Source organism: Sarcophilus harrisii, chromosome 5 (assembly GCF_902635505.1).
Source record: "Sarcophilus harrisii chromosome 5, mSarHar1.11, whole genome shotgun sequence".
NCBI lineage: Eukaryota > Metazoa > Chordata > Mammalia > Dasyuromorphia > Dasyuridae > Sarcophilus > Sarcophilus harrisii.
The window spans coordinates 169,935,155-169,959,220 of record NC_045430.1 but is presented as its reverse complement, the minus strand read 5'-3'; the positions used below and the strand labels follow the sequence as shown (position 1 = coordinate 169,959,220).

The window sequence follows — 24,066 nt, the reverse complement described above, 5'->3', positions numbered from 1 at the left end:
GAGGTTAGTAAAAATTTTAATAAAATGAGATTATCCCCTTAGGTAGTTCTGGAATTCTGAAAACATGCCATAAGAAATCTAACTTAGAAAATGAAGAGACTTAATTGCACAGTATGAGGAGACATGTCAAGTCTCTTCTTGATTCTGACTTGCCGTACAGTTTAATGATTTCAACCAAACAGCACAAGTTAAGAAACAAATTCATGAGTAGGTATCTGTAGTTTTCATTTAGTTCAACAAATAGTAATTTCCCCAGAGTAATTTGAAGATACTTTGGTAGAATTTCAGGGAAAAAGTAGTCATTACTTATAATTGGTCTTAGCCTAGAAATAAATCCTTTAGGCTCAAGTCTCTGAATGGGATAGCTATAATAATCAGTTAAGAGATTGCACACAAATGAAACCAAGCACATCCCTCACATTAACAAACAAGAAAGGTAACAGCTTTACTAGTCACATGACTTTCTAAGACTTTTGTTTTCTCATTTTACAATGATAGTTTTTGAAGATCGTTTTCTTTCTAGATATCTAGATGAAATTAAAATAATAATCTTTAAAAACACTCTCCAAGTATCTCATTTCCTTATGGATTCCTTGTTTCTTGGATAGAGAAAGGGTAGGGATTTGAGTATTGGACATTTAGCCACCTTTCCCATTATAACTTCGAAGAGAGGTCTAATCTAGGAACCTCAATGCTTGTTCTGTGTATAGAGTAGGGGAGATATTCCCTCTCACAATCTTATCTGCTAAGACGTATGTGGCACTGGAGAGGATTTGGTTCCTTGGCAATTCACAATTTTGGTATTTATAATTATTCTACTATAAAAAAGCCACAGGTTCCAAATAAAATTATATGAAGGTTTCAAGAATAGAGAGATCTTTTGTAAGATGTCACCTGAATTGGTATTTGAAGGAAAATGACTATTTCAAAATATGAGGGGGAAAGTGTTTTTCATCTCGAGCACTGGGAATGGTGAGCAAAAGAACGGAAAGAGGAAAAGATTTGTGTTACATAATAGTACAATTTGGATGGAAGGTAGAACTAGTTGGATAGTAATCATCTAAGATAAGGCTTGAAATAAAAGTTGGAGAAAGTTTTTGGAATTCCTTCAATGCCAAACTAAAGAGTTCATAGTTCTTTAATAGGCAATTAGGAGCTTTTGAATATTTTTGAGCACAGTGTGTTCAGGCCATTGCATTAGAAAGATTATATAGGCAGTCTTATGGAAGAAAAAATAGAATGGAGAGGGAGGAATGTCAAAGGTCAGTTAACTTATTCTGAGATAATCTAGGAAAGAGTGTGTAGTATGTCTGAACTAGGATTGTAGTGGCAAGTACAAAGGTGAGAGATGATTTGAGCTAGTTATAATTTAAACAATTGGTAGATAGTGGGTTTTACAAAAGTGGGAACTTGTAAGACACTATTCTTTAGCTCCTTCTCTTCAAATGGCAAGCAAATGTCTTGTTTTGGATTATAATGTTTCCCTTAAAATAATATTTTGTGGGTTTAAGACAACCATTCATATTCCTTTGCTTTATTCATCAACTGTACTATTTCACAAAGAGACTAGTGGAGAAAATATTTTAAATGATTTAGAATATGAGAACTAAGGATCATAGTAATAATGTGCAGTCTTTGATCTAAGAGAGAATGCCAAGTGACCATCCTTTTATTAATTGTGGTCTTATTAATAAAATGATTAAATTACCCATAAAAAAGATTAAGTATTCATATGTGAAAAAATTTGATAATTAAGATAGTTTAAATATTTTGAAAAAGCCTGTAAATTGAAGACATTAAAGGAAAGTGAATAATTGGATGTCTCTTATTTTCAGGAATAGACACCCTTGTAAAGAAATCCAAGAAATTTTTCTCTGTAAGTTAAGACCATTTGGTATAAGGGAGTCAGCATCTTACAGTGTTTAATATTAAAGTTCTCTTAATAAAAAAAGATCATGAAGGAAAAATGATTAGATTAGTAGATAAGAAATATAGGATACTGAGGCCACCTGAAGTTTGAGCTACCTAAGGATGCTGGATTTTTCTGGTTGCCATAACTAATTTATTTCCTCTGGCTTTGGCTCCTTTCCAGTTTATCTTCATTTGTGACCCCTATATTTGGTATGCTATAAGGTTTTTGGGAAAAATAAGAACCACAATTATTTTAATATATGTTCAGTCTTGCATAGAATTATGTAGTTTTAGATATAAAACTATATGTATATATTTGTGTATGTCTATATATATATATATATAATTTTACTATATATACCTTTATAATATATATAATATGATTTTAATATATATATATGTGTATGTGTGATTTTTACTACCTATAGACTTCTTAGCAAAAGACCTGGAACATAGTAGATATGACTGACTGAAACATAGTTAATATTGTTTGATAAACTACCACATTAATGGCTGACTAGTTTTAAATATTCAAATGGAGAAGGAAATGGCAAACCATTTCATTATCTTTGCCAAGGAAATCCCAAATAGGATCACAAAGATTTGGACAAGATTGAACAACAATAAAAACATATTCAAAATTTCAAATATATTTTAACATCATGGGGGGACATTGGATTATACGCTAAATAAATGAACAATATTAATAAAAGACATCATTTGTATAACACTTTTAAGATTTTCAAAGTACTGTAAAGATTTCCTTTAATCTTTATGACAACCTTATAATATAGGAGCTATTATTATTATTATCACTAGTGTTATTATCTCCATTTTAAATATGAAGAAACTGAGGCTGAGAGGTTTTAAATTACTAAGGTCACAAAATTAATAAAGCATCCAAAGCAGGACTCAAGTTCAAGTCTTTATTACTACCAGCTTGATGCTGTATTTACTAGATAATCAAAAGATGTCAAGAAATCATGGAATGAGTAGATGGTCATTCTTAGAAAATCTTTAAGGAACCACAAAAATTCCAAATTGGTATGGTATTTCCTATAAATCATAGTATAATATAGATTTGCTCTTTACCCCAGATTCAAAGACTCTCAGAATTAGAAGAGATTTTAGAATCCCTTTTATAACATGATAATCAAATGTTCATACAATGTTGTTGTATGTTGTGTGTTTGTTATTGCTGGGTTGTTTTTTCTTTCTGAAAGGAATCCACTAAGTCATAAGACAGACAACTCATTCTACTTTAGACAGCCTTCTTAGGTATGAAGTCCTTTCTTATATCTGACTGAAAATGTTTCTCTGCAATCTCTTCTTTAATGTTTACTATTCTTCTTTATGCCCTCTAGAGTCATGCAGAACAAATCTAGTCTTTCTTGCATCTCTGGCAGTCCTTCAAATATCTGACTGCTATCACATGCCCTCTCTCCCCCTCTTAGTCATGCCCTCTTTCAGGCTTAACATCTTTAGTCTCTTCATCATTTTATCTTACTAAGAAATCTGTAGCACCCTACCCACCTGAACAGTTTCCCTTGGATACCTTCCAGTTTTTGTTCTTCCTAAAATGTGGCAACCCAAACTGAACATATGATAATCCAGGTGTGTTCTGGTCAGAGAATATTATAAAAGGATGGTTATCTCCTCTGTTTTGCATGCTGTGTGTCTGTGAATGCAGCCTGCCATGGTATAATCCTTTTCTGGCTGCTATGTTGGCACTATGTCACCCAGTAAGTATTTGATTTCTTTGTCAAACAGAAAGCTACTGCAGTGATCTAGCACCACAGTAGTTTAATATGTAAACTTATTTATAAAATTTTACTCATGAGATTATATACAGTTCCACTGTGAAAATACTGAGCATCACTGTTGGTAAAAAAAATTTTGTTAAGAAAGCCAACTGAACACGTGTATTAAAAAGAAATCATTTTTTTTTTTAAAGAAAGAGACCTAACTGAAAAGTGTCACACTAAATGCCAGTGGTCCTCAAACTTTTGTTCTCAATATCTTTATCCTATTAAAAATGATTGAGGATCTTTCCAAAGAGTTTTTATTTATGTGATTTATAGTTATAGATATTGACCACATTAAAAATAAAACTAATTATGAATTTGTAGACTCTCTGAAAGAATTTTAGAGGTTCCCAGGATGCTCTGGACCAGACTTTGAGAACGAACCACTGCTAAATGCATTCAAGGATTTTACTAGATGGAGAACAAGAAATTGATGGCAAAGAGAAAAGATCTTTGAAGATGTTTATAATTAACTCTGTTCACCATCAGTAGCAAAATATAGTTATTGCAGGTGTACTCAAACTTAACCATCCTTTATATGCTGTATAAAAAATGAAAATGACTATGAAAAAAAGGAAAGATCGCTAGATTAGACCAAGAATACACAAAGGAGTTAAATGCTGGACACAATAGTTCTGTGCATATTGAGGGATTAATTCTCAAGTTTTTGAAAGATAAAATCTTAAAAGTTTTTTTTTTAAAGAAAGCATGATTCCTTCTATTTCCCAAATATGATTTAGCAAATATCTGTAAAAAGAGGGAATAGGCATTTATTAAGCATATGCTATATGCCAGACACTATACTAAACACTATATAAATGGTATCTTAGTTATCTTTATAATATTCCTGTGAGGTAGAGGCTATAATATTATCAGATTTTGCAGTTGAGGAAATGAAGATGGGCAAAGATTAAATGATTAGCCCTCTATCTCCCAGTTACCTGCCTCTCAGTAGCTACTGATTGATCTGAATGGCTATTTTTCTATTTCTAGAATTTTTATGAGAATTACCTATCTTTCTGCATGTACAATAAGGCCTTCTTTGATAAAGACTTGAGAAGGAGACAGACCTCTTATTGTAAATTACTTCAGCAGACCACACTTACTCTTAGGATAATTAACTACACAGTATGGAGATTGTAAGATCTCACTATAATTATTATTGTTGTTATTATTAACATATTATTTGGTGAAGCAAAATTCTACCCTAAGGGTTCTCTAGGTTTCCTTCTTATGCACATCAAAAATCGGTCTGTAGATAAGCAATTTATTGTTTGTCTTTCATTCTGAAAGTGAAGCATGAAGCATGATATCATGAAGATGGCATGACTTGCAAGTATATTGCATTTAAATGAGGCAGGATTGTACAAAGTTATCAGCCTCATTCTTTCCTCCAGGACCATCTTGGTCCAGTGGCAAGATAGAGATCAGAATGACTGGATGGCCCTGGATGCAATAGGAGATGTTGCCTTTTTGACCCAGGGTCTTTCCAGGTCTCAGTTGTCTTAGACAATATCCTGTCAATGAATGAGGCTAGATTAAAAATGAATTCAAGAATAACCACTGTTATCTATCAAAAAAAAATCAGTTTGGGAGGGAAGAACCTCAGGGTTTCTGTTCAAAATCAAAACAGTTACTATTTATACTCATTCTCAGCCTTTAGAATCCAAACAATAAGTAAGTGAAGTTATTGAACAATCTATGAGAGCCAGAGTGATTTGGGTTTAAGGGATGGTCTATAAAAAAGCAACCTAGCATTTTAATATAAGAATTTTATTACACACTACATACCAAACAATATGATAAATGCCAGAGATACAAAAAAAGGGCAAAAGAGTCCCTATATTCAAGGAGTTCTAGGAAATTTTTTGATATAAAAGAAACAACTTTTTGGTCCTCTGATTACTAACATCAAATGAGTTGTAAAACATGAGGTAAAGGATTTGACAACCATGATGGAGATGTGCAGAAGCCAGATGGAAGAGGAATTCTCTACAGACAAGTCCTTTGGAAATTCCTAATTGGTGATTATATTTTGTTAGTTCCATCAGACATGAAATATTGCAGATCCTTTTAAATGAAATCCATAATCACACACAAGAGTTTTGCCTATCTATGCAACTGAGGAAAGCAAACGAGCAAACAAGTAAATGGAGATTACCTTATGCTCTGCTTCTGATATGTAGATATGTAGACAAATTTATAAGACTGCTCTTTCAGTGCTTGTGTCTTAAAAAGAGACTGCAAATAGGTGATGAGATGATCCCAATAATGGGATAGATTGTCTTTTAATCAATTCATCAATCAATCCATAAACATTTGTATTGACTACTAGGTGCCAGGTATTTTGTAGGCTGTGGAAATTTCTCTATTAACAATGAGTTTTGTTTCTTAAAAATGGTAGAATTCATTCAATGTCCTCCAACTTATCCCTGAAATAAAGACCTATCATTTTTTTTACCAAACTTTTCTTTTGAGAAACACTGAATAACTTTGAATCTTGTAATAATCTAATCTTTAAAGAATTAGACTTGAGGTCAACCAAAGGACAGTGGACAAGCATTCAGTGAGTAAGAAATAGGCTACCCCACTTCACAAATTTAGAGGAATTGTGCAAAAGAAATTGGGTAAAGGATGTCATTAAAGAGATATATAGAAAACAAAATAAACCCTTCTATTCTATAGTATGAGAAAGGGATTCTAGACACTTGGAAAAAGTATTGTTGGGTAGAAAGAGTGCTACATTTGGAATGAGAGGGCCAGAGTTCAAGTCTCCATCCTGCTACTTTCTAAATGTGTGATGTCAGGCAACTCAATAATGCTCATTTTTCTCCAGATGACCTCTAAAGGTCCCTTTCAGCTCCAAAGAAGGAATTGTGTAATCCTATATGAATAGTTCCTATGAAGTCCAGTGCTATTTGAGCCCTTGTAAGTTATGTAAAGGAAAACATACAACATATTAAGTGGGATGCTCTGTAAAACATTCATAAAAATATGTAAATCTGTAAGTAAATATGTAAAGTATACTTAAAGTATACTAAAGTACATATACTTACAAGTAAACTAATTCTTCTATTGTTTACTCTTTAAGCATTATCCCAAACAAAACATAAGAATGCTTTTCCAAGTTATTCCTACTATAATCTCTCTGCTGTGTACCTTTTAAATCTTTGTGATTTTTTCTTAATTTTCTTCTTTTTTTGGAAAGATCCATTATGTTTTTGCACCCCTCTATAATTCTTCCTCCAAAGCAAATAAAAGCCCTACCACATAAGTTTGAAATAAATTTAGTAAAGGGGAAAATAAGTAGACCCATTGGCTATGTCTGAAAATATAAGTTTCATTATGGACTTCCAGTCCATCACTTCTCTGCCAGGAGGTTGGAAGCATGATTCCTCATCAGTTTTCTTAATTCAAGACTGGTCGTAGTATATAATCAAAACCAATGCAGCCAAAATTAAAAAGAAAGTCAAGAAACTGGGAAAGAAATTTTACATCAGGTTTCTCTGATAAGGATGTCATTTCCCAAATATATAGGGAACTGGGCCAAATTTATGATGACAAGAGGCATTTTCTAATAGATAAATTTTTTTAAATAAATAAATCCTTTTAAATAAATAAATTTTTTCTAACAGATAGTGAAAGAATATGAACAAAGTTTTCAGAAGAAGAAATCAGAGCTGACGCTAGTCATATAAAAAAAATCTAAATCAAAAAAGTGCTTAAAGGTCGTCTGAAGTACCACTTCATACCTATCAGATTAGCTAATATGACAAAAGAGGAAAATGACAAATTCTGGAGAAGATGTGAAAAAATACATATGCTAAGCCATGTTGCTAAGCATTGTGGTTGGGGCTGTGAATTGGTCCAACAATTCTGAAGAGCAGTTTGGAACTATGACCATAAGGCTATAAAACTGTGCATACCTTTTGATCCAGCAATACCTCTACTGAGTCTATACTCTAACAAGATCAAAGAAAAAGGAAAAGAATTTATATATACAAAATTACTTATAGCAACTATTTTTGTGGTGACAAAGAACTGGAAATGGAGAGGGTGTTCATCATTTAGAAAATTATTGAATAAATTATAGTATGTGATTGTGAAAGAATAAGTCATGGTAGGAATTGTTGCAGAAAAATCTGGGAAGACTTATATGAGCTGATGCAAAGTGAAATGAGCAGAAGTAGAAGAATATAATAAACAATAAAAACAATGAGTATCAATAATCAACTGTGAAAGACAGCTACTATGAACAAAACAATCATTCATGACAATTTCAGAGGATTCCTAATGAAAAATTATTTCTAACTCCAGAGAGAAAATTGAACTGAGTGTATATTGGAGAATATTTTCTTGTACTTTTTCTTGTTTTTTTTTTTTTTTGCCACATGTCTAATGTGGAAATAATTTTTTTCACGAATGTGTGTACACATGTACACATAATGGATATCATATTTCTTGTCTTATCAATGGATGGGGGAGGGAATTGAGGAAGACACAATTTGGAGTTGAAAATACATTTTAAATGGTCATTGTGCTCATCACAATTTTTACATGTTTCAAAGTTGTTTTCCTTTATAATGGCATCACCATATAAACTGTTCTTCTGTTCTGCTAATTTTACTATTCTTCTGTTCCCACATATTTTCCCAATTTTCTCTGAATCCATTTTTCCCCCTGAGGCAGTTGGGGTTAAGTGACTTGCCCCTGATCATACAGCTAGGAAGTGTTAAGTGTCTGAGACCAGATTTGAACTCAGGTCCTCCTGACTTCAGGGTCCACTGTGTCACCTAGCTGCCCCCTGAATCCATTTTTAATCATTTCTTGCGACACAAAAACCCTAGAAAGCTATCTAGGGCTAGATTTCTGTAAAATGAACTATCCCTTAAACCCAAATCACTCAATAGGTCATTGATTGACTTATGAGTGGTCGTAGGCCAAGTCTCACAGTATTCTTTGTATCCTGATGATTGAAAGTGAGTATTAATAGCAGTTGTTTCCATTTTGGCCAGAAATCCTGTGACTTTTGCCTACCCAGATTGATTTTGTAAAAAATAAATTTGACTAAGTAATAGAGGCCATTCTTTGTCTCTCTCTTTTTTTTTTTTTTTAACTCATTTTTACAGTGATTTACATTATCATCGAATGGATGTTTCCTGAGGCAAACTGAGACTTTGCAAAGAAATTAGCTTTAAAAAGCCAAGGTTTCCCACTATATCCAGGGCCATCTCTGGTTATTCTGATCTATATTTTGCTACTGGATGCTCTGTAGGCGAGAATGAGGCTGGTGACTTTGCAATTCACTTGAAAGGCATGACATCTTCCTGATGTCACACCTTTTCAAGAATGAAGAACCAACAATAGTGACACAATAATATTTCATCAGAAATATATCATTCCCCAAATGATGGGCACTTACTTTATTTCAAGTTCTTTCCTTCATAAAGGAATGCTGCTATAAATATTTTAGTCCATATATGTCTTTTCCTTTCTTTTTTGATATGCTGTAGGATATGTTTCTAATAGTGTTGTTATTAGATATATGGGTATGTATTATTTTGTGACTTTTGCAGTATAGTTCCAAATTGTTTTCCAAAATGTTTGGATCAGTTCACAGATCCAGCAGTAATGCACTGAGGAGCTTATTGTCTCAAAATCTCCCCAACAATTCTTATTTCTCATTTTTATCACTTATGAAAATTAGTAACTATTTTAATCCTTGAGAAAACAGTTTTGATGAAGCAAAGACTAGAAGGCATTTTAAAATAATAGTGTTCCTTGCTCTTTAAAGGCTTTTTAGGCAATATTAGTTATTACTTTAATATTTTAGAAAATAGTAACACTCTACAGCAAAAGAAAATTCTCTTAAACTCCCAAATTAAATTCAAATTACTTAGGTTTAAGTACAAGCTGTTATTCTAATCTTATAAATATTTAAGAAATGTTAAGTGTTGTGATTCTGTAAAGCTTTGGAAAAACTACAGCTTTATTAACTGAAAACAACCTTTTTTCCTATTTGAAAAATAAATATTTATTAGATTTTAGGCAAGAATTTTAAGACGTTCAGTATTGTTAATTGGACACATAATCATTAAAGTCATGCTTCAAGACATTATTATGACAGGGATTTTTGCACATCTGCTATTTTTTCATTTATATTAAGAAGTTTTAATTCTTTTATACATATCTAATAAGCCATTTTTGTTACATACTTTTCTCTACATGAAGATATGGGCTTTTGAGAATGTAATTTAGCATTACTTAATTATTTTAGACAAAGTAAAGTAAAAGCTATGTTTATTTTATGTTACTTCAGCTATAGTAAAATTTTTTTAATAATGACATTGATAGTAATGATGATGATAATATCTAGTGTTTATGTAATGCTTTGAGCTTTGCTGAATACTTTACAAATATTGTCTGCTTCTATCCATATAACCACCTTGGCAAGTGGATGCTATCATCATCCCTGTTTGACAGGTGAGGAAATTGGGTCAGACAAAGGTTAAATAACTTTTCCAGCATTAGACAGCTAGTAAGTAACTGAACCATTTACCTTTAGGTTTTATTGACCCATAAGTTTAATGCTCTAATTCACTAACTACATAGGTGTGCCCTAAGTATGTTTGCAGTTTCATTCAATAAAACTGCTTTCCAGTTTTAGTAAAAAGATATGAGGGTATCATTGGGCTAAATTATTTGGAATGACTATTACCTACAACTACCTATCTTCTTTTTAATATAAATAATTGTACTTTAGAAAATGGATAGCATTTATATATACTAACTTAATTTTTAAACATATATTTAATAGTACATTTGCTAAAATAGTGTTGTCCATTCCTGTGATCATATACTAATCAGACCATGGAAAGTTCAGAAGAAGGCCATGGAGATTGTTAAGTGGATAAAAAATAGAGCTAGTATTATCAGGAAATGTTAAAGAATGGAATTATTTAACTAATGGAAGAGAAATAATTATGGGGATGATTTAATGACTTTACAAATCAGTGTTACTTAAAAGATGATGTAGCTCTCCATCTCATTCATATTTAGTATAAGAAATTGGATTATATCACACAGTGAGGGGATTAACTATAATAAAAGGATTTCATTCAGTAAGAATTGTAAGCACTGAGAGAGTATTTGAAAAGTTGTTTGCTTTGTCTCTTTTCAATCAATAAACATTTATTAAGCACCTACTATGTGCCAGACACATTTAGCATTGGGACCCAGCAAAAAAGCAAAAACAGTCATTGTCGTCAAGGAGTTTATAGTCAAATGGAAGAAACAACTTGAACACAATGGTAAGACAAGATTTATACCAGACAAATCAGAGATTGTTAATAGAAGGAAAGACCCTAGCATTAAAGAGGATAAGTAAAAACTTCTCAGAGAAGATGAAATCTTGATTGGATGTTAAGAAAAGGAAGCCAGGAGAAGTGAAAATGTAGACTAAGAGTATTTAAGGTATTAAATACCAAAAATGTGATAAGTTTTCTTTTTTGAAGAATAAGAGCCGGGTAGTGGAAGGAGTAAGTTTATAAGAAAACTGGTAAAGTAGGAAGAGGTCACCATTTTGTACAGGACTCGTTGCTTAAGTTGAAGATTTTGATTTTGCTGGAAGAAATAGGGAGTCATTGGCTGATGTGATCAGATGTGAACTTTAGGAAGATTATTTTGACCAACTAAGTTATTTTAAAAAATATCATTTCTGAAACACTTTGCAGTTGTAGTAAGCAGAAGAATGACAGGAATACTCTGAGTTACAATTTAGCATTTCCTAATGGAAGAATATGAGTCTTTGTACAACCAGTAATTTGCATCAGATTTTTTTTTCCTGAGGTCGCTAGAAACTTAATAACCAGAGGCAATACCATTGCTGTCTCTCACCTGGATTATTGAAAGCCAGAAGTTATGCAATTTAAATATTTGAGAATAACTCTAAAAATCTATTCTAGCCTTCATTTACTCTGAGTGATAGATATCAGCCTGGGGTCATTCAAAAAGGTTGAAAGGTTCTCTATGGTTATCTATCACTGCATAACAATTTGGGAAGAGAAAACTCCTTTAGAAGCTTCCAGTTACATGTAAAATATAGAGGCCAAGAAATGTTCAATGATTTTCCCTGGTTTACACAGATAGTAAGTTAAATATTTTATTATTTATCCCCCATCCTCTGACCCCAAATCCATTACTCTTTCCATTATAATACACTAGAAAATTAGGTATATTTGTTAGAAGGAATATCAGATTGGAGTCTAGGGATGTCAGTCTACTCAGGGGCACTCAAACCTAGAATTTTAGGAATCTATAATTCTAGGAGTCCTGAAATAAACCAAGTGTGATCCTGACCCAAATTCTCTTTGCAGTGACCTTGGAGTTTCAGAAATTTTGGAACATAATATTGGTGAAAGTAATGGCATATAGATTTTCTGTGCTGATTCACTGTGTATAAAACCAAATATTAAAACTGAATAGAGAATCATTTGGATGAACATATGTTTAAACAATTCTCTTGCTTTCATCTACACAAGAAGTTGGGAGTCCTGATAGTTTAATCAAAATTGTTGATATTTATTTGTTTTTTAATTGTATTGATCTTGGCTACATCCCAGGACAATTGAATGAGCATATATTGTTTATAGCATCATAGAATCATAGATTTACACTTGGAAAATCCAACCCTGTCATTGTACAGCAAGGGAAACCAAGGCCCATCGAGGCTAAATGGTTTACTCAAAGTCAAACAGCAAGTAGTGGTAGAGCAAGGATGTGAACTCGTGTTCTATGACTGCAAATTTGGCATTCCAAGCATATGCAGTTAACTTTATATTTCAATTATTTATAACTAATCTATTAAATATATGTTTCCCCCCTGTAAGCTGGATAATGCAGATGAGCAAGCAGCCCAGATCAGAAGAGAACTTGATGGACGTCTACAATTAGCAGAAAAGATGGCAAAGGTAAATTATTAACTATGCATGTATGAAAATTGAGGCTTTTCTGTTCTTTTTTTTTTTTTTTTGTAATATCCTCAGGACAGAACAGTAGTATTGTGGAAAGAAGAAATCTTGAGAAAACTTCCTAATGACAGCAGCACCTACATCAACAGCAGTATCTCCTTGAACCAGGTTTCCTAATACCCTTGGTCAAAGCAGTGTTGCCTACCTGCCATAAGACCTGGGCCAGTGTGAGATCTTGAGCCTTTTAATATCACTTATCTCCATGAGAAGAGCTCCTCCTATCCTTCACACATCCCTCACTGCATAACCAACCAGTGCCTGCTGAAGCCCAACCCCATTTCCCCAACATTGCCTTTTCTGTTTCTCATTCCTGTGTACCCCAACACTACCCTACTGATGTTTCATTCTAAATGTTCTTCCCTCTTTCATTGTACCCTCAGGAACTCCCACTCTGTAATTAACTTCTTTCATTTTGACTGCTTCCAATCCTGCATCTTCTCTTTTCTGGATCTAAGATTTATCTCCCCAACAATGACACTGCATCCCTAGCCATCCTTACTAATGCTGATTGCATCTTATTTTCATATCCTCTGATTCTTGCTGGTCCCAGTAGAGAAGTCAGAATATGTCTTCCTCCTCCTTACTGCTTCCAGACACTCCAGTTGCTTTCTTAAATTCATTAAATTTCCATCAATTGATGTTCATTATTTTAAAATTTATCAATCAATTTGGATCCTGGTAACCTGTCTGCACTGATACCCCCCTGGCATTTTCACTATTTTATATATAAATTTAGTGCAGTTTAAACTGCATCAGTTTCCCTTCCCACCTTAATTCCTTCCCTTCTAGGAGCCTTCAGCACACTTGTTGATCTTCCTTCAACTACCCTAAAAATTCCTTAGTCTGTTACATGAACTGATGCTAAATAAAATGAGTAGAACCAAGAAACTTTCTATACAGCAACAAGAAGATTATTTAATAATCACCCTGATGGACTTGGCTTTTTTCACCAATGGGGTGATTTAGGCCAGTTCCAGTAGTTTTGTGATAGAGAGAGTCATCTGCATCCAGAGAGATTGAATATGGATTACAATATAGTATTTTCACCTTTTTGTTGTTGTTATTTACTTACTTGTATTTTTCTTTCTCAATTTTTTTCATTTTGATCTGATTTTTCTTGTGCTGCATGATATTATGTAAATATGTTTAGAAGAATTGCACATGTTTAATATATATTGGATTGCTTACTCTCTAAAGGAATGGGGAAAGGAGGGAGAAAAATTTGGAACAGAGTTTTGCAAGGATGAACATTGAAAATTATCTTGGCATATACTTTGAAAAATAAAAAGCTATTATTATAAAAACAGTTTCTTAGTCTACTTTGCTCTCAAGTTCTATCCCTCTACTGTACTTCATTTGCTCACAGAGATCGTTATCTATTCTTACCCAGAAGTCTTCCATTCCATGATCACTAATTCCAAAATTCATTCATCTGTCAATGATATGATGATCTTCATATGTCAATGTTCTCTTTTATTATTCCATTTATCTCTATGCCTTTTTGTTCCCAACTCATTTTGTCTCTTCATAGTAATGTTCAATCCCTCAGCTTTCAGTATTGAGAGGGTTTTCACCCTGGCCATAGCTGTATTTTCCTCCCTTCTAAATCTTAGCTTTTTAGTGAACAAATTCGGCAAGATGATATCCTCTATTTTCAAATCCCTTGCTCACTTATCCTTATTGCATTTCCAAAGTACAGCTCTTCATTGCTTCCATTATTTACTTCTACTGCTGAATATAGATATAGATAAGGGAAGTTGTGAAACCTTATTTAGTGGTCTCATCTGTTTCACTTGAGCCCATATTGCAATAAGCCTTTTTTCTTTTTCTTTCCTAACTGATTCTGCTTATGTATCACTAATCCTATCCCCTCACATATTCACTAGAAGATTGTTTACATTGTCATCCTCTCTCTCAAATCTTCAATCTCCCACTATCTCCTAATTCATTCATTGCATACTAATTCATTGTCATCAACAAATATTCCCATCATTAAAATTACCCTTATTGTTAGATTTTTCATTAGTTATACTCTAGTTTGATCCTCCATTTCTTCTCCCTTTCTCAACTAAATTCTTTCAAAAATCCATTTCTGTCTTTAATTTTTCTCCTTATGCTTTTTTTGAACCTTTAGTCTGGCTTTCTCCATTATCATTCAGATGAAAGTGTTCTCTTTGCTGCCATATCTAATGGCCTTTTCTTAATCTCCATGACTCTTCTTGGAGCATTTGACATCATTGACCACTTTTTCCTCCAGAATACACTCCTGCTTCCTGTGTTTTCCTGACATTATTCATTTCCATACACTCTTAAGTCCAGGATTATTAGACTACTTGTCCTTTGTCATACATAATGCTCCATCACCTCCTTCACTCTATGTTTTTTCATTGGAAATAGGATGGAGGGAAATAATCAGTTAACTATTGTAACTGAATATGAATGGGATGAACTCATTCATAAAAAAGAAAAAGTTTGAGAAATAAAATAGAAAAGTCTTAATAATACACTGTTTACATGAAGTACATTTAAAACACAATGATTCACACAAAGTTAAGGTGAGGAATTTGAGTGTAATCTATTCTATTATACATCTACTAAACTCAAAAGGGTAGGGACTGCAATTATGACATCAAAGAATAAAGTTGATGGAAAGCAATAAAGAGGAAAATCATATTTGCTAAATGGAAACAAATAATGAACTAATTTCATGACAAAATGTATTCATGTAAAAGTTAATTTGTGTGCATATGTACATGTTCATACAAATATACATTTACATATATATGTGTGTGTATATATATATATATATATATATATATATATATATATATATAAAATACTTATATGTAGGATAAAAATGCTTTCCTTCTCTTTCTATTCTTCCTCCCTCCTTTCCCTCTTCTTGTCCCTTCCTTTCCTTCCTTTATTTCTTCCCTCTTTCTTTTCTTCTTTCTTTTTTTTTTCTGATTTTTTTCACCTTTACCTTTAGTCCTGTCTCCTCTTCACTCCCAATCCTTGGTTTATTTTTTTTCTCTTTATAATAGTCTTTTAGTTCAATTTTAGTCCCTTTGTGGAATTTTACCCACTGATGCTTTTTTTTTTTTATTGCCATTTAGGCTGAACACTAAAGTTTCTCACTTTCACCCCTCAGGTGATTTCTTAACACTGAGACTTTTTTGTTCACCCAAAATAAAATTTTACTTTAGGAGATCTGGATCACATTTACTCCTTTGTCTAAGTGGATAAATTGTTAGTTAATCAGGTTAATTGTGTTGTGTGATGGTAGGATAAAACCAAACTCTACTGTTTCCTTTCACTCTGCTATCTTAGTCTGATTTTGTTCCTTGACTTCTCAAATTACCTCCTCCTTGGTATGAGGTTAAAAGATTTTCTTTGTGTCCTTTTATTTCATTCTTTATACACTATTTTCCATATGACTATTCTCTCACTAAATTTATCATCTATATAATTCTTGTTTCTACTCTCTGTGTGCAGTTTAATGCATTTCTACTCCAAACTTTCTCTGTGTATGTGTATATTCAGTCAGATGAAAGTGAAGTTCCTGATTTCCCAACTCTTTGGCCATTTTGATATCATTTTCTACTCATTCATCCTGATTATAAAAGTTTCCTTTTTGTTTCTTCCTTAGTGTATTCTTTTTTCTTTCCCATTTCGTTTTTATTTAAAGTTATCAAATATAATAGAACTGCTATATTTTCTCAGTCTATGATCTTTGAAATCATTAGAGCTCTCTAAGTATCTTTCTTTATTAGAAATATATTTACTGCAAATTAACGGTTTGGTCATGCATACTTATCTTGTATTTAATTTATTCAATATATTTGACATCTACTGGTCATCCTGCCATCTAGCAGAGGGGGTGGGAGGAAGGAGGGGAAAAATTGGAACAAAAGATTTGGCAATTGTCAATGCTGTATAATTACCCATGCCTATAACTTGTAAATAAAAAGCTATTTAAAAAAGAAATATATGTACTGCATTATTATGTAGTCCCATTTTCTCAAATATATTGAATTTTCTGTTTTTCTTGATTCCTATGTTTGTATTTCAAGGAATCTCCTTACCTTTATCCTCATTGTCAGGCTTATTTAGACATTTTCTGTTAGAGTAAAAATCCATTTTTCCCTGGTAAAGTTTTTCTCAGGTTTGCTGAGTAAATTGTTTTGGATAGGAGCCCTTTATCTTTTAATGCTTTTGGAATATCACAAGCCATGATTTCCTCTTCTTAATAGAGATAGTTGCTAAGTCTTGTATGAATCTGGCTATAGATCTTTTGTACATAGACTTTTCTATTCTAGTTGCTTGCTGGATTTTTTCCTTTGATCTTGGAGTTATAGATTTAGGTTGGGCTATTCCTAGGAGTGTATCTTTCTGAAGATATTCATCAACAATTTATTTTTTGTCTCTCTCTTTTCTACTTTTCGACTTCTGAAATCAATTTCACTATAAGGTCTTTAACTATTAACTCTACACAACTCTCACCCAACTTGGAGTCAGATTTTGAGTTGTATATTGAATATTAAGATGGAAAATTAGAAGTCAATATTTATGAAAACAAACAATTTCTCTTGAGAACTAATTTTCCTTCACCCTGATGTTTTTATTTCTTTTAATAATGCCAAATTTTTCTCAGTTACTCTGAGATGAAACGTTGAAGTTATCTTTTATTTTTGCCTCTTTGTCCTCTTTGTTGCCCTCTTCATCCACTTATCATTTAAGCAGCTTGATGATACAGTAAGGCGCAGTCTGGACTTGAAGTTAAAAAAAAAAAAACATAATAGAAATTTAGCTTCATACTCAGATAGCTATGTGACATTGAGAAAATCATTTAACCCTCCCTCAATTTCCTTAATTGTGACATGGAATTAATAATATCACCTATCCTCTTAGGGTTGTTATGAAGATCACATAGGAAAATGGCTTTTTGAAAGCATTCAAAATATCTGACAGTAGGTGCTATATATAAGTGCTATAAGGATATGATTGGAAATCATTTTTTTTGTTGTCTCTGGAATACAATCTCCAATTTTTGCTCTTGCTTGTACAGTTCTATTAAAATCTCTTAGTACCTCAAACCTGAACTTAGTTTTATAGTCTTATAACTTATATTCGTTTCACCAATCCATTCTATTCTTTACTGCCAAATTAATCTTAAATACCACTTTGATTATGCCATTCTTAATGCTCAAAAATTTCCAAGAGATCAGAATTTTCATGCAGAAGGACTAGGAATTCCTTAGGTTGAGATCCCAAATCCTAACTCTTAGATAAAATTGCAAACTTTCCCCTAAAATTTTATATCCAGTTATTCCCCAGTAGGAAATTACATAATCACACAAATATATTGTCTAATAATTTCCCTCAAGAATTTTTATGTTATCTTGTCACCAGAAATATTTCTTTCCTTCCTCCTTTTCCCATTCAAATCTTATTTGTTACTCAAAGCACAGTTTAAGCTACACTTCTTCCATGAAGTTTTCTCTTATTCATTCCAACCTACATTAATTTCTTTTTCTTTTACTGACTTTGCTCTTCAGAATTATGCTTTCACACCAGGGATCTTCATTTTCTTAACTTATTACTTTCTGTTTATTTTTGTGTGTTGTCTTCTTTTTCTTTTTGCTTATATTTTTATCCACAGGGCTTAGCACTATGCCACACACATAGTAACTGCTATGATATAAACATGATAAAATAAAAAGCATGATATAAATTATCACATTTTTCCTTCCTTCTTCCTTATTTCTTTCCCTTCTTCCCTTCATTTTCTTCTTCCCTTCTTTCCTCTATTCCCTCCTTCCCTATCTTCCTTTTCTCCTTTCTTCTATAACTACCTTCTTTCCTCCTTTCTGTCCTTCTGTCCTTACCTACCTTCTTTCCCTCCATTCCTCTTTCCTTCCCTTCTTTTTTTCTTCCTCCCTTGCTTCCCTCCCTACCTTCCTTTCCTCCCTCTTTTTCTCCCTTCCTTCCTTCCTTTCATTGATTTTGTATGTATATATATATATATATATATATATATATATATATATATATATATACGTGTGTGTGTATAAATAAATGAAATGTGACAAAGAGTAGATCAGAAAGCAACTGAAATAGAGTCTTATGCTTGATATATATATTGGGTATGTAACTAAATACTTTAACTTCTCAGGGCTCTAGGCCTCTATCTAAGATGAAAAATTATAGAAGAGTTTTTCCTTGTTCAGTTGTTTTAATCATGTTTAGTTTTTCATGACTCCTTTGGGGGTTTTCTTGGCAGAGATACTAGAGTGGTTTGCCATTTCCTGCTCCAGTTCATTTTATAGATAAAGAAACTGAGGCAAACAGGATTAAATGACTTGCCCAAGGTCACATAGCAATTAAGTATCTGAGGCTTGAGGGCTTCCTAACTCTAAATCTGTCACTCCATCCATAGTGCCATTTAGCTGCCTTCAGAGAAGGAGTTTCCTCACCTGGAGATACTTATACTTTTGAAATCACATATCTAGTTGCTTTTTCCCTGATATAACTATATTGGTTTTGTCTATGCAAATGAATTGCTAATGAAAAATACTGTATTTTGTGTGCTATGATAATTTGGAAACATAGCCACCATGCATAAGGTCATAAAATAGTAACACAGGTTGTCAGATATAAAATAAGCACTCTCCTTATCCTATTAAGCCACAAGTTAAGGTGAAATCTGTCTTGACCTAATGAAATAAAAATTAAAATAGAACTTGGGAAATCTTATTTCATAATTTTATATAACTGGTATTATATTTCCCATGACCAGTATTTAGTAACTGAATAAAACACATATTTTCCTCACATTATTCTTAGAGATTAAAACGATTAATTTTTTCACTTTTAAAAATGCTCTTTCTAAAATATGTGTTACATCCTTTACTACTTTAAAAAAAACAACATATTATTTAGCCTTTTTAAAAGGCTTAGATCAAGATGAATTGCTATACTGTTGAGTGGAAGTAGAGCTTTAGTTTGCATGAGACACAATGATGAGTAGATGCTGACCCCAGAATTTATCATGGAACTTGATTTATTGAAAAATTCCCTGTTGTCACTTTGATTTTTGCTCATTTGCATTTTTCTCATAAAGGTAGACTAGAAGATGTACAGTTACATGACCTCCAGGGCAATGCTACATGGCTGACTTTATTTAAAATCAATTAGGGAATCCAAGGCCAAAGGAGTTTTTACCCAAGTGATCTCACCCTTCAGGAAGACAAAAACAAAAACAAAATCCTCTTTGGTTGTTATTGTAAATAACCTTTGCATTGGTATCATCAGTGAAAAATCTCTCTGAGTCACTAATAAAATGGTTCATAAATCGTTCTTGGCCAGCATCCAACCTTTCTTTTATCTCATTTTTATTAAATGTGTTAATTAATTATGAAAAAAAACTTTCAGCATTTCAAGAATCTGGTAGAGGACATTTTGCATAGAGCTTTCTTCAAAGTCTTCAAATTCATCATTATCATCATCATCATCATCATTGCCATAGTCATCATTATTATTATCATCGTAGCACATTTCTTTAGTAATTAAACTGAGCCATTATTGTCTCTATACCTTTCTTCATATTTTAACAAAACTTTAGGCAGAACAATTTTAAAATTGTGTCTTTGATGCTATAATGAAAACAAGATCATATGTTGTAGAAAGAGTTCTAGACTTGGATTCAGGAAACCGAGATTTCTATCCTGCCTCTGATATTAGATGTGTAACTATGATCCTGTTAAACTTTTCAGTCACATTTTCTCATCACTATAACAGAGATGATAATACTTGTTCTGCCTTTCTCCATAGTGTTTTATAATAAGTGTTTTGAAAATTTTCACATTGCTATGTAATGTGAATTCTTATTATTATTAACATAATGAATAGGCCCTCCTAGAAAATCATCCTTTGTAAAAACAAAAGAATAACAAAGGGAGACAGATAAGTAATTCATCAAAACTAATCAGCACATCAATCAAGCCCAACATCATGTGTAGTATCTTCCACTTCAGGAAATAAGGGGAGTTTATTTTCCTCTATAACTTTTATAATCATACTTGATCATTATAATTTTAAAACATTTAATTTTAATTGTTTTATTGTTATTGAATTTCCTGTTACATTATTATTGTAGTGATTGTGCACATTGATTTTTTTTTTTTGGTTTTAATTTATTTTGCAGCAGTTCATATTAAGTCCATGTTTCCCGTTTTTTCATCGCAGTCATCATTTCTTACATTGCCATGTAACATTACATTAAAATGTCAGAATTTGTTTAGGTATCTCCCACTTAATGGATATTTTCTTTGTAACTAGTTTTGATGAATCTGGGAAATTAATTTTTTAAAGCATTTTCCTTCTTAGGGCATATGCTCAATGTTATTGTCTCTGGTCAAACTGGATAGACATTTTTGTCCTTTCCCCATATAATTCCAAATTACTTCCTGTAATGATTGTTAGTTTACATTATTCCACCAACAGTACCTTGGAGAACATATAATGTAATGTTTTCCATAAATTTGTGATCTCATATATATTATGTATGTATATTACTATATACATATACATATATATATATAACATACATAATGTATATTACTAACTCAACTGTTTATAAACAATAAATAATCATTCTGAATTTGATATAATTTCATAAAACTGATGATTAAGAATGTAAGTTGAAGAATGTGAAGTCAATATACTTTAACACTTTACAAAAGTATCATCTTCTTATGTATAAAAATTACCTAATATATCTTGAAAATGTAGGTCATATTGTTGAATATTTACTATGAATTTCACAAAAATGTATTACAGAATGATTATTTGATATCTTTGATAACACAAAATATCTGACTCTCAGCATAAAAAACATTAAATCCTGAATGCTATTATTGAAGAAAAGTTAGTTTTCAGGAATTAAAAAGCTATCAGAGGCTAATTGAGATTCATCAAATCACCTATAAAACAAAATTAAATTGACTTCTATAATTATGTTTGCATGTTTTCTCACGGAGGTGCCTTTTCAAAAGAAGTTAGGATGGACTGGCATCATAGCTTGCTTTTTGTATATCATACTGATCCTCAATAATGTAGAGTCAATATGTTTAAACTCTAAATTGTTCAATCCTGAAGCTTTAGTCTATTAAACTAAATTGTAGATTAGATATGCTAGAAAGTCAACTTAGATTTATTTGTTTGCTTATATTGCCATGGAAAAAAATCTATCACCTTGTTATACTTTTAAAAATTATTTGAGTTAGTGATGATGTGATTTAAAACATATTTAGTGATATTTTGAATTTAAAATGATGTTTAGCAATATTTTTAATATTTTTTTAAGGAAAGGAAATTCCCCAAGTTTGTAGCAAAAGAAATGGAGAACATGTTCATAGAAGAGATGAGGTCTTCCGTGAATTTGCTTATGGCTAATTTGGAAAGTCTTCCAGTATCTAAAGGTGGTCCGGAATTTAAACTGCAGAAGTTAAAGAGATCACAGAATTCTGCATTCCTAGATATGGGAGATGAGAATGAGATTCAGCTGTCAAAATCAGATGTGGTATTGTCATTCACATTAGAGGTAAGTACTTGCATGATAGTCTGTCAGTTTATACTAAAATAAAGAAAGTACTAAAAATATCACTTTCTGGTTGCTTTTAAACTTAAAAACTCTCTCTCTCTCTCTTTCTCTCTCTCTCTCTCTCTCTCTCTCTCTCTCTCTCTCTCTCTCTCTCTCTTTCTATAGTATGTATACACACAGACATAAATATATACATTTATTTTAAATGTGTGTATATGTATAGCATTTATATACATATATGGGATTTAAATTATACCTGAAAATTCCTAGTTAAATATTATATGCAAATGCATGTAGATTTAACCCGCAAATTAGTATTATTAAATACTTTTAAGTGTGCCTTCCTTGTGACATCTTTTAGTCTCCTTTGCTGATCATTATCCAAATCATGCTCTCGGACTTTGGGTGTGCCCCAAAGTTCTGTCCCTGGCATACTACTTTTCTCCCTATTGCCTCATTCAGAGTCTACTTGTGGATTTAATTTTATCTTTACTATACAAATAACCCTTAGATCTGTTTAATTAGTGTTCATGTCTCCCCAGAGCTTCAATTCCTTCTCATCCACAATTTTTCAGACCTTGAAAGCTAGGTACCCTTTACACATTTCAAAGTAAGCATCTTCAGAGTAGAACTCATTATCTTTCAACCTATATCCATCTTCTTCCAAAACTTGTAAAAGCACCAAACTTCTGTCATAGGGTCATCCTTCACATCTCCCAGCTTCCCACTTTGCCTATCACTACTGACTCCTTTCTTTTACTCACTTCACATATATAGACACAATTATAACATATTTTGTCATTTCCCCCCACACACCTCTTGTCTCTCCTCTGCATATATGTAGCTACTTTCCATCACCTCTTGCCTTAACTCATTGATTTTCCTGCATCAAATCTTTTTCCTCTTCTTTCTGTTCTCCATATAATTGCCAAAATTTTGAGTTTTTATTGACTGAGTTCTTTATTTCCTTATTGCCTTTGAGATTAAGTGTCTTCATTTGGTATTAAAAACACTTCAAACCTAGTCCCCACCTACTTTTGCAGGCTTATTACAATTAATTTATGAACTCTGGTATAAAAATCTGGCCTACATTATGATAAATTCATCCATTATCCAGGCCTGGCACATGTAGCTTGTTTTTCATTTTTGCAGTTTCTGATAAATATAATAGTTTTAGAATAGATTTTTGTAGAACTTTTAGAATATTTATGAATTTTTAGAATAATAAATTTTTAGAATATTAGTAAATGAATCATTGCCTTACAAATTATGAATCATATTTCATAATTGCTCTTTACAATGTTTGCAAAGATTGATTTTAATATATATACATATTTGTATACAAATATATATAAAGATTTTTTTTCAGTCAGTCATTCTTAACCTGGTTGGAATTTACAAGGTTTTTGTTAGAATTTTTTTTTGATCTGTTTGCTTGATCTCGCAGGAATTTTTCCCCCTAGTTTTCTTTTTTAAAGTAAAACTAGAAAGAATGAAGTTTATGTGGTATTTTTGTTTGTTTCTCTCTTCTTTTTGTTGCTTAAAGGTGATCTTTTGTCATTTTTCTGTCAGTCTTAGCTATTACTGGAGTTTAGAGCCTTAATTTACTCTGGATCCAAATATCATATGTACTACATATATAATTTGGTTCTTTATGTGATGTATGTTTAGATGAAATCTAATACACATTCCCTGAACTTAGTGGCTGCCCCTGGAA

The 24,066-nt window shown here is 32.2% G+C and overlaps 1 protein-coding gene across 13 annotated transcripts in view; it reads left to right on the top strand.

Annotated features, from left to right (window-relative positions):
* CADPS2 (calcium dependent secretion activator 2) overlaps positions 1-24,066 on the top strand; it is a 678,697-nt gene that overhangs the window by 287,811 nt on the left and 366,820 nt on the right. For all 13 annotated transcript variants that reach the window (XM_031938931.1, XM_031938932.1, XM_031938929.1 and 10 more), the window contains exons 4-5: positions 12,605-12,685; positions 22,113-22,349. In XM_031938931.1, coding sequence (XP_031794791.1) covers positions 12,605-12,685; positions 22,113-22,349 — 318 coding nt within the window. The remainder of the gene's footprint in view (positions 1-12,604; positions 12,686-22,112; positions 22,350-24,066) is intronic.